The sequence below is a fragment of the Amblyomma mixtum genome, chromosome 5, assembly GCF_055824585.1.
Source record: "Amblyomma mixtum isolate Tamu chromosome 5, ASM5582458v1, whole genome shotgun sequence".
Taxonomy (NCBI): Eukaryota; Metazoa; Arthropoda; class Arachnida; order Ixodida; family Ixodidae; genus Amblyomma; species Amblyomma mixtum.
Window position 1 is genome coordinate 40,926,951 of NC_143016.1, and position 11,999 is coordinate 40,938,949.

General features: G+C 44.8%; 1 protein-coding gene across 4 annotated transcripts in view; it reads left to right on the forward strand.

Annotated features, from left to right (window-relative positions):
* yrt (erythrocyte membrane protein band 4.1-like yurt) overlaps positions 1–9,853 on the forward strand; it is a 31,496-nt gene extending 21,643 nt beyond the window's left edge. Inside the window, exons 14-17 of one of the 4 annotated variants that reach the window (XM_089544118.1) lie at positions 1,528–1,587; positions 3,052–3,136; positions 4,426–4,785; positions 6,633–9,853. In XM_089544118.1, the coding sequence (XP_089400244.1) occupies positions 1,528–1,587; positions 3,052–3,136; positions 4,426–4,785; positions 6,633–6,854 (727 nt within the window). In that variant the 3' untranslated portion in view covers positions 6,855–9,853. The remainder of the gene's footprint in view (positions 1–1,527; positions 1,588–3,051; positions 3,137–4,425; positions 4,786–6,632) is intronic. The other 3 variants (XM_089544119.1, XM_089544120.1, XM_089544121.1) reach the window with 3 other exon arrangements.
* The last annotated feature ends 2,146 nt before the right edge of the window (positions 9,854–11,999 follow it).

An 11,999-nucleotide genomic window follows, 5' to 3' on the forward strand; every position in this document is an offset into this window, starting at 1 on the left:
CTCTCGTTCAACAAAAAAAATGTTTACTGTAGATATAAGTTGACAGGTATCCTTTACCTCTTTGCATACAAAGGCGTCACGCCATCACAAGCAATACAAAGCAAAAAAACATGTAATGAAAACATTCTACTTGAACGGCCAGGAGTCTGAGGGGAATAGAGTTCAAAAGAAGTCAAATGCAGCCCCATCCTGCCTTTCATATTTGTATGTGCCTGGCTGACTAGTGGCAAACCAAACTGCCAGTAGTCCTGTAGCCTCGGATACCAGCACGATGTGCACTTTCCGAAAGTTTGCTCTTACGCTGTCTATCGCTAGTCAGAGAATCAGGGAAATCGACTACCAGTGTAAGCAAGCCAGGTAATTGGCACCTAATTTGAATTTTTTCTCTGGAAATGGTTTGCATGCGAGTGTACAATTTTTTTTTTTTTGACATGTTGAGTTCCACTCGTCCTGCCAGGAATGAGCACCAGCACAAGGCACAAGCTACCTGCGGCTCTGCCGGAATTAACTTAAATAGGTTGACTTCGTGTATAGGTCCCCCCCCCCCCCCAATATCAAATGGTTGGTTTTGGGGAAAAAAAAATTGTCGACTTACACGCGGCTATTACAGTAAAGCATTTTTAATGTGCAGTCACGTTCTGTTCATCCTAAAGCGGGTAATTAATTTCTGAATAACCCGATTTTGTTAAAAAGTCTGGGGAGGACTAGACTAGTAGCACTTGCCACTGTGGGGAAGAAGCAGAATGTGTGCCCTGTGCAGGTAAAACTGGTCTAGTTTATGGAGTTTTAACATCCCAAAGTGACTTAAGCTATGAGGAGCACCGTAGTGAAGGGCTCCAGAAATTTCGACTACCTGGGGTTCTTTAATGTGCACTAACATCACATAGTACATGGGCCTCTACAATTATGCCTCTGTGCAATCCTGTGGAACCGCATGTAGTGCCAGCTACATTGTTGGCTAGGGTCCTGAAGCCTTCACATGTGAAAACGACGTCTGTGCTTTGCTTGTTGTGTCCTTTGTCCGGGGAATGAATGTTGTTCTCTTCATCATCTTCTATTTATGAGCAAGCCATTCCATAGGTGTTTGTGCATGCAAGACGAAATTTGATTGCATGACCGCTTTACTGACAAAACAATAACAGACACTTGGAAGCGCCGTCTCTCAAGCATGCAGTAAATTACGTTAGATGCAGGATATTTGAAGCAACAAATTAAATTGTGCTTAAGCTCTGTGCTATTGCAGTGACATACTTTATCAGCGATTAAATGACCCCCCCCCCCCCCCCCCCCCCTTCACTGCATTTTTTTGAGTCTGAACAGATTTCTGAGCTTTGTGCCTTATCAGCTGATGGGAGCTCTGCCCCGCGATGCTGTGCTATTTTTTGTGAGACAGGATCAGTAATTACAACTACAGTGAAGACATTAAAAGGCCAACTCAAATGAAATTTTGTGATGATAGCAAATTTTGTAATCCCACTCTAAATATTGTGGTTCGGCTTTTCTGTTTGTGTTTTCTTTCCTTGACAGTGAATCAGGTGATTGCTCTGGAGCCAAAGCAGCTGTGAATAAAGAAAAATTAAGACACTGGTAAGTTCAGCAGTTTAGGTGAGGACAGCACTGCGAGCTATGGAATGTAAAAGTACACGAGTTATGTAAACGGAAAAGCAGTGTGGCTCATCACCTGACTGATATTTGTTTGTCACTCAGTAGTGTTTCGGTGCAAATTGCTTCGGTGCAAAAAAACAGCCTGGCTGGTTCGCGGTGCTTGGTCAGCGTCAAGCGAAAATGGGTTTGGGCTGAAGACCTTACTCAGCTGTCAAGGCACTAGAATTGGCCTAGTCTGCAGAGTTGTATCCTGCAAAGTCACCGCAGCCTACTGCACATGCACAGCTTTTCATGTCGTATTTATTCGAATTAGTGTGTTTGAGTTAGGCTCTCTTTGTTACTTTATTTTGGTTGCAGAAAAATTGTGCTGTTAAAGCGAAGGAAATTATATTTATGCACAAGTATATGGCCTTCAGCAAAATCTGTGCTGTGTTGAAGTGTACTATCGGGGACAAAAGTGGTATACTCCACGCAGCGGGAGCCGGAGCAACGGAAAACTGCGTTGCAACGCCATCTACAGGCGCCATCTCGGACCCAGATAGCCAATCTGTGACCTTTATTATCAGCAGGCCTGCCGCTCGGCTAGTTTCAATGTTTCAAAAATGCGCTGCTTCCACAACAGGTTAGCTGCGCGCGCGGGGGCATTTGATCGCATCATGACGGTGCGAGCGCCGGCTCTGAAGCCATATCTCGAACGCGCGTTGGAAAAAACGAAGACACAAAATGAAAAGAGCGCCACCAGATTGCTACTGCTGCTGCGCCGCTCGGCGTTTTGGCGAGCAAAAGAACGAAACATTGAAACGAGTCAAGCGACATGCCCGCTGATAGTAAAGGTCACCGACTGGCTGTCTGGGTCCGAGATGCTGCCTGCAGATGGTGCTGAAACGCAGTTTTTCGTTGCTCCGACTCCGGTCGCGTGGAGTATACCACTTTTGTCCCCGATAGTACATGCTTTGCAAAGCATTCAGAAATGGCGGTAGCTCAAGTAGGACAGAGCTTTTATTTGAAAGCATCTATTCAATTGAATCCCTTCCTATGGGCAATACACAGTTCTATATGCACAAAAGTGAACGCAATCAGAGCGTTGTATTTCATACATTGACTGATGTCATGCAAGGTACGTTGTGCTGCGCATGCAAGTGCACTGGTTGCCTGCAAGTATGCAGAGCTTATTACTGCACACCAAAGCTATGAACAGGGAGTACTAGTGGTGCCCTCTCTTGTTTGCGACACATACTGCCAACTGTAAATTGTTCATAGGGTTATTCATCCACATGACAGTGCTGGGGGAGGAAGGCAGGGCTCCATCCAAGTTATAACTGTACCCAAGGCCCAAGCATATGCTGTGCTTTTTGCTTGGTGAATAACTTGCACCATGCCTCAATAGCAGTTTAGTTATTGCAGAATTCTTTCATTGCTCTTAGTGACATGGCTGCTTGATTTCAGTGATACGCACACTATGAAGGATCTCTTGGCTGAGAGTACTGCTACCCTCAGCAATGGACACGGAGGTGACCTAGTAGCGGCATTGGTGAGTTTAACGGTTTACACTGTTCACCATGTAGTGAATGACACACACGTTGTTTGCTTTATTTATTTATTATTTACTTATAATGATATACTTAGTGTTGGGGTTATAACTGTAAAACCTTGGCAATTTGACCCTTTGTTAACCCGAAAATCAAAATAACGTAGACTGCCGGCGCAGTCACAGCTGATGCCCACATTCTATGTTGCTGGACGCTCACCGATTCGAATGCTGCCAGTCTCGCACCAGTTTTTTTGTTCGTACATGTCTAAAGGGAGGCTGTGTCCTGGTATCACCAACATGGCAAGTGGTTATCCAAATAGCTTTCCTCAAACCTGTACCGCTGGTGCTTATCTCCTACATGTCTCTGATGTGCATTGCACACTGAAGTTTTTTATCTCTTGCTAGTCTTTATAGTGCAAAAGGGGAAAGGGGTAAATAGCTATGTCATGACCTCTTGGAGCAGTGCCTCATCTAGAGATGAGGCACTGCTCCAAGAGGTCATGACACAGCTATTTAACACCTTGCCCCTTTTGCACTCTGGGCTCTAGAACCATTGCCCACTAGATGGTGGGAATGCTTGCTGTGCTTCCTCATTCACCGAAGTGTAACTGTACTACTACTGGTAATGCATTAACTCTGCCACGCTGCTATACTGCTGTTCGCATCTTGTGAAGCTAGAAACGTCATCTCTCATTTTGCAACCACTCCTGCCCCGCTGATGTTGTACAATTGAGCTCAGTATGAGCTGCAACGCTCAAGATATGGTAGGGCCTTAGCTCTGTAACTAATGCGAGCCTTGCAGTGCTGGAAATTGATGCAGTTCGCCGCCAATGCAAAGAACAAAGTGTACTGAATGTTTGTGCAAGTTGGGTGCTCTGTGTGAAGATGCATTGATTGCTAAAAAGGAGAAACTTCAATTAGTTCACTTCGGAGACGTGTTGCAAGTATTGAGCACGATAGTACATGCACGCACATAATTTGTGTCCTGATGTATACTGGTGTATATACAAGTGCATGTACACAGTTTATCACTATATGTGGCCAGATATACACTGGTACCTACAAAGCACAAATTCTTTGTGAGTGGAGCCTAGGTGCCAGCGAATGGTCAGAACGTAGGTTTCCTGTCCTGGAAGGTTGCAGTTATGCAGGGGTTGTTCAGTGCACGTCCAGTGCCGTTGGGCCAGCAGAGTGCTGCTAGGGCCATGCAGAGAATGTCCGCAGTGATGATGTCCCATTCCTTTCTTTGTGTGTCTCTGTGCTTCCCTCCCTCCCCCTCCACCGCACAGCCACCCGGGTCGTCTGCCGGCAGTGGGGCCGCCAGCGCCATGGGCGGCTGTAGCCCGCTGCCGGCACACCTGTCCCGCCAGCAGGCCAGCAGCCCCGATTCCTCGCAGCTACTCATTCAGTTTGATAGCGAAGACGAGGAAGCAGTGCCGCCGACACCGCCGGCGAGCTGCAGGGCTGATGCACTACCCCTTAACAACAGCACCACCACCCCACTCCTGCCACCCAGGAAACCAGTCAGTGCACCCGCTGAGTTTCCTCCCCCTCCCACTGTTGCCACTACCCTTGAGCCACCACTGCCACCACCACCACCGTCTCCCCCGTCTCTCCCCAAAAAGAGCTTGGACGGTGTAGTGCTCACTGTAAGTCTTGCTCGGGCAGGGCACTGTTATCTCTCATTCTTTTTAGCCCACTCTCGCATGTGTTAGTCTTGCTGCTACTGCACAGCCTCGTGGATACAGTTGTGGATAAAAATGAATGTTTTAACTGCTCTGATGCACTATCTTGCAAAGACTGGAGGGTTTGTTGGACTCATGCAACAGACAAAGAGAGTATATACACAGAGCATCTGTGCTGTGTGTACCCCTCCATCTGTTTGATGTTCCTTTGGCACTACAACCTATGGCTATGGAGTGGCAACACGCCCAAACGTCTGCCATCATAAACAGAGCACCAGAGTATGATTAATTTGCAGCTGTCCACAGATGTGCAGTTTTTTTTTTTGTCATATGTAGAGAGACCACTTTACGTGTGGCTTGGAGCAGTCTCTGGACTCTGCCGTAAGGCTCTTGTTGTACTCCTTGTGCTTCAGTTGTCAGAGTGATGTGGGGAGTTGTGTTGCTCATCTTCTATGGCTGCGTAGTGGCAGAAACTTCACAGCGAGCCTCACAGCACACTCCGGTGACTGGCTCTGCCAATGCGCAAAGTGAATTGCACTTCTGACAATCTACTTTTTTGTCTTACTTTACCGTCTTTCGTTCCCTTGTGTCCTCTGACCTGCTTTGGAGTCCTTGAAGCAGTGTTGAAGAAAGCAGCACTGTGCACGCACAGCTGGCTTCGTGTGCCATCCTTTAGCATTGCCTGAACTGCCTTTATACCTCAGAGAAGCTTCACCATGCGATTGCACGTTGGGCCCTGGGATATTGTTTGGTGGATTACTACCAGCTTTATGCCAGGGTTGTTAAATAACGCCAGTAGTGAATATTTGCTGCAAATGCGTACTTGGAAGTTGGCTGACATAGTGGTATCCCTTGAAAGCAAATAACTGCTAGGCATATATGGCTGCAGTGTTAACCACTAATGGCACCCCATGACATACATGCTACACAAGTTCATTTTTTTTTGCGAAGGGGTGATGAAACAGTCAATTCGTTTTGAAATGTTTTCCTGATCAGTGTACTGTTTTCTTTGTCTTTTATTTTTTATCATGGTCCTTTGAGGAGTTTTATGAGTGGTATGATTGAATACCATATTACTGGCAATTATAAGTCGACTCCGATTATAAATCGACCCCTCAGCTCGTGCCCCTCCTGGGCGAGAAAAGTTTGACTCTGAATATAGGTCGACACTGCCTCACCCTATCGCCGTAGCTCGCCAGTAAGTTTTTCAGAAGACTGAGTCATGCAAAAACATTTACGTATTAAAGCGAGAGCATTATGTGGCTATGTACGCATCATCAAAAAGTGTCCGCAAGTGTTGTCCGCACGTTTATGTTGTTCTATAAAGATATATGAAAAAAAGTTTGATTGCATTCGGTAGTGGGTGAAAAAATCTCGGTAGATTCCAAATTTTGTTGATGTGGAGTAATTAGTTAATTAAACGCCAAAAACACATTTAGACGTCGTTGTAGCCATAGACGTTGATATAGCACTTGGAGGTCGGAATAACCATGGCGTCGATATAGTATGTGGATGTTTTGCTTTCACATTTCTCCAATGGATCGCTGCAGTGATAGGAAAACCAGTTTTAGTTTTGGATCATACTAATGTGCACTTCTGATAATTCAAACAAATCTGTGGTCACTTGGAGTTTGAATTAATGTTTACTAGTGCTCAGGGCGTGTGTATTTTCCTTAGTGAAACTCCTAGTATCGGTTCAGGAAGTCTAAGGCACAATTCTGCGAAGAAGCAAACTGAAAGGAGGTTAATGCATCTCTGTGTCTGATCCTTGCAAGGAATGGCAGGCCTCAAGCTGCTTGTATGCGTTGCAGGAAACTTCATTTGCGGGGGCCAACCCCGTGACACGCTCCCTGTCTTCTGCGACCCACCCACGCATCAGCAACGGAGTGGTCGCTGCTCCAGTGGTGGTCAAACGCACGCTGTCCAACTGCGCCACCAGCCAGTTGTCACCCTGGCACGTGGGCTCGACCGATGCTGCCCCGGCTCCCAAGCGCCCGGTGGAGAGGCGCACCGTCATGACCACAGAGCTCTGATGAATCGGAGGGACGACCAAGGGGCTGTGCCCCCCCCCCCCCCCCCCCTTTTTTTTTGCCACCTTTTATTGTAGTTTCAGCTTAATACAGTGCAAACTGCCATCACTTAGCAGACTACGCATGCATGGACCTGAGAAGTGTGCATTGTTGGACTATCAAACTGGAAGCACAGTGTGATGAGCAAGCCAGCTGCTGCCATGTTTTGAAAATGAGTGAACAACTTGTGTGGATTTCTAGTGCTAAATCGTATTTGAAAAAAAAAAAAAAGGTCAATGGTGCGCTGGGACTTAATTTTGACATGCTGCTGCAATGTTGGTGTGCAGTGCAGAAGAGCTGCTGCTTGAAAAAAAAAAAAAAATTGTTATAATAAGATTGAGACAAGAATTTGCGCTTCTTTTGACATTCATGCAGCAACAGCGTTATGCATTCAAATAATTTCTGAGAGCCAAAATCTGCAGCTGGCACTCTGTTGAATGAGTTGAAAATCACACAGGCATTTTGTATATTGAAGTTCAAGCATCAGGTATGGTTTGTTCTCCTTGCATGCACACTTAACTGTATTCATGCAACTCTGTTGAAACACTTGTGCATTTGTCACTGCCTGCCCAGGAATCACTGTTTGTTGAGTGTTAGTTTATGCCCCACTTTTTTTAGTGGTCATCTGTAGTTGGATATGGTATTAATTAAACAGCAGTGGGTGGATATGACGCTGCCTGTAATTTGTCTGTCCACAGGAGAGAAAAGGTGTTAGTTACAAGCAGGGATCTCTTTTGAACGGACAGTCTAATGCTAAAAATAGAGCCAGTGTGCCTCTTTGGCCAAGCCTGCCTTACTGCCTTGCTTCTAGTAGGTGGTGCAGCTATTTATCTCAGTAATCGCCGCTTACATATTTAATGTTGCCTTATAGGCCTAACCTGCGGAGAGTTGTGCAGTTCGGCTAATGGGGCTGTTTTTTTGTTTTTTTTAAGCTGGTGTGCCCATTGAGATGCCTGATGTTTGGGAAGACTCTCATCTTTTGTGAAGCTGTGAAATAAGATTGCAATGTATGGTTGGCTGCATTGAATTTTTGGGTTGCATGCTGTTTTGGCAATTGAGTGACTTGGACTTTGCAATGTTTTGTGGTAGCAGCAGGGATTTTCTGAACTGTTCAGCCAGTGAAAGGTGATATCTCTTGGAAAAACTTTGCACCCACAAGGCAAGCATTGCTTGCGTCGTGGTACCAGGATTTGGATGTGTCACCGGTTTCGAGCAGTCTACTTTGTATGGCTGTACTGATTGCGTAATGCCATTGCAGCTACTTTTTGTCTATTCTCACATAGTGTGTTGCGCTTTTGTTTTTAATGCTGAAGCCAGAAATCTACGAGAAGGTGGTTGTGAATTTTTTTTTTTTTTTTACCAATATCTACTTTTATCCTCACTGCTGACATTTCCTGCAACATTTTGCATTTGTACAGTGCCACCAGTGTTTTTATTCCTGTACCTTTTTTTTTTAGTCTGTTTTGGATGTTTTCGGAAGGTAGATTTTTATGAAATAGACTTCTAGCAATGTTTGGTGTGCTGCAAGGTATGCAAAGTGCATTTGATATTTGAGAGCTGTATATGTATTAATGAGGCACTCTTTTTTTAAACCTCTTTTTTTATCGAGTGGTGCGACTACATCAGAAAACGTTCTTATTATGCTAGGCTGTTATTTGAACACACAGCCGGTTTGTTCAGAAATATGGTGCTGTTCCATTGGTACCAAGCTTTTGTTTGCTTCTTTACAGTGAAAGTTGTTGCTGCTCAGTTAATACAGTGCTCTGTATGGTGAGGTTGAGTCATCTTATTGCTCTGTATTTTTGTGGGCACCTTCTATAGTGACGGCAGGCTCCGTGTTTTATATTGTGGCTGTTTTCGGTTTGTACAACTATTGGTGCAGTCTTTTTAAATGCACTACTTTTTTAATCATCATCTGAATTGAGTAGCACTCTAAGGTAATCAAATGGCTCCGAATGTAATAAACAGATAGATACATACACCACTACAGGCGCTCAGTGTGCGAGCATTTAAAGCAGTTCCACTACCATTTCAAACAGAAGTGCCTAAGATGTCAAAGCAAAAGTGGTTTTCTTTTAACATCTGTTCACTCATTTTTATTACTTTATGTCTGCCATCCCAAGCTTTAAAGATAAAGCCCGAAGCTGCACCGTCATATATATTGCTGGTTGTGGGCAAACCGCATGCTTTGTGACAGAGGGCGTATATTAATAACTTGCCTGCTTTTGGTTGTATGTTTGATATTTTTGACAGGTATGGAGAATGTGTTGTAGTACAATTCATTACAGTTGCTGCCATTTCACAGTAGCTGTGCATGGTGCACCTTTCTAAAATGATGTCTTCCTTCTGGTAGTTGATTTCCAAGCTTGTAACCGGGGAACAGCCTTAGTCATGCGAGCTCTTCCTGAAAAGGTAGAATTATTTTTTACAATAACTGTTGTCCTATTTTGTCCAGCTTTCTTTCCATCAGTACGTGTGGCGTCGTAATAATCAAGGGTGGTGATAACATTCATTGATGGGACCCAAGTGCCTCTTAAACACGAGTGTTCCATTCTGTACTTGCACATCTTTTTTTAGGTGTTCCAACTCTTACTTTATCGTGCAGCCACAATTCAGAGTATATAGCTTGCGTGCTGTGAAAAAAAAAAAAAAAAATGGCGAAGCAAGTAAACATTCCATCCACTTGTGTCTGCTCGGCCAAGTTTATGACCTCGCGCCAGGGAGCTTGCTCTCTTTGCAAGAAAAAGTGCCGTCCAAACCTTTATAGCAATTCCTGCCCGTGGGCTGGGGAGTTAACTATTTTTGCACCTTTTTTTTAATTATTCTAAAACTGAGAACTCATTCCATAAGTGCCATTTTTCGGGGATTGAATACTTCTTGTTCCTTTAAGGTTTACAAAGCTGCTAGTTCCACGTGTATGTATGCATGTTTGTGACAATAAAAGCAAGGAGATAGATATTGAACTATTGGCAGGCTTCTGTTCTCATTGATGCTGCATGTTTGTGGAATAGGTCATCATGGCAATATGACAGCCGTGCACATCGACCCCGTCAATGCAAATGAAAGATCATGGACCTGGCTGTCATTTGTAACGCTTCTAGCAAGGTATTATGGCCAAGGCCCCTATATTCCCGCGATTCCGCGAAAAATCTTGGATTTAAGCGCGCTAGCAGAATTTTGTGTTGCCGCCAAATTCTTTTTTTTCATACAATTGTTGTTGCGGACATCAGTAGGAATGACAGAACAATGGGAATGACTATTTTAATACAACACGAGGGCAGTTCGAGACCTCAGGAAAACTTTTTAAAAATATTACAGTTACTATAACAAAAATCCCAAACATTCCAGCCAGAACAGAACGAGAATCCACTGCAGGTGAGGTTTCTACAAAGAAAAAAGGTTGGATTTTGAAAATATGCCTGGACTTAAAAATCGCTAGTCCTAGCTGCTGAGTGGCAAGTTTACTGAAAACTGCACGAGAACTGGAAAATCTGCGGATGGAAACCTTGCACAGATTCCTTCCAAGCAAGGCAAACAAGGTGAAGATTTCGATGTCGTGCCTTTCTGGGCTTGAATGAAAGAAGTGACCCCAACACATTCTTCCATTGCGGTCATTATGAAGGTCTTGTGCATCAAACAAGCATTGTTATTTGGGTGAAGATAGCACAAAACATTACTTGATGCTGAGCTTCATTCAGTAGTTTGGGGCTGCCCCCAAAAATTGTAAAATAATAGGCCCCAGCCTGGACTGCATAAACACAACAGGATTAATCCAACTGAAATGTAAAGGAATCTGTTCAAGGACAATTGATCCTTTTGCACCCGCAAGCGAGAAATAAGATAGTGTGTGAAGATGGCACCGAGTAACGGCCACCTTCAATTTTGTAAGATGGACTTCTGCAGTGTCCAAAGCGTGGGCTCAGAAAATACTTTCATTCTTTTATGCGCCTTAAGCTTCCTGCAAAATTTCGCGGATTCTTGATTCTGCATTTGCAGATTCATTATTCTGCATCTGCGGAATTTGAAATTTTTCACCGCAGAAAGTTAGGGGCATTAATTATGGCTTTTTTCTGAATGACACCGCTTTTTAAGAGCAGTATGGTCAGTTTGCACAGGAGAAAGAAACGTGACTTGCATATTCTGAGCAGAATGGCCCCTTGCAGAAAAAAGGGTACACCGAGGAAAAGAATGGAGTGCCTAAATGCCATTCCATTGCAGTCGTGCTTGCTTTGTTAATATGACCCCGTTAATAAAAACAATTCAAATTCTGGACAGTTTTTCTGGAGGCAACCGAGTTGCGTCACAGCTGCGGTGCCACCGAATCTGCCGCCTTGCCGCGCTACTGCGCATGCACCGTAGCCATGGCAACCAGGTTGCGCCACAGGTGTGCTATGCACATGCGCGCGGCACCGAATATACACAGGAGGCGATGCGCTTGGTCGTCGGACGCGCACCATAGAAGAAAGAGAAGAGTCGGCCGCTGCGAAATGGCGGTATAGGCTGGAGCAAATGAACTCTTCCGATCCAGAAGTCGTCGCCTGGTACAAGACCGGCAAGCAGAGAGAGAACGAAGTGAAGAGAACCAAGCGAGTGGCGGAGACGCCAAGACGTGGAGCGAAAGAAGCATGCCTAGCCGCTGAGACGGAGCCTATGTCCGAAGGCAGCGGTCAAACTGCGGAAGATGTGAAGGCATGCTGGGTGACCAACCACACCATTCGGCTAGCTGCCAGTGCAACTGCAACTCAGACATTTGAGATGAAATTTGTGAACAAGAGATGCCGCCAAGCTGCTAAATGACGACGGCATGTCGCTAACGAAATGTCAGTAGACGAAATTTCTTTCGCTATGTATATCCAGGCTTAGCTGAGAGGCAGCAAGTTTCCATTTAATGAGACATAAATACATTGAAAAGGTTTGCCCCAGAAAAACTTAGCTGAGCTAAGCCACAGCCAATTTTTCTGGGGAAAACCTTTTCAATGCATTTGTGCATCATTACTATGGGAACTTGCTGCCTGGACAACGGACACAACAAAATTTTACCATGGTACAACCAAGATAAACACAGTACACTTTGCTCTGCGAAGACCATCAGAATAGTACATCACAACA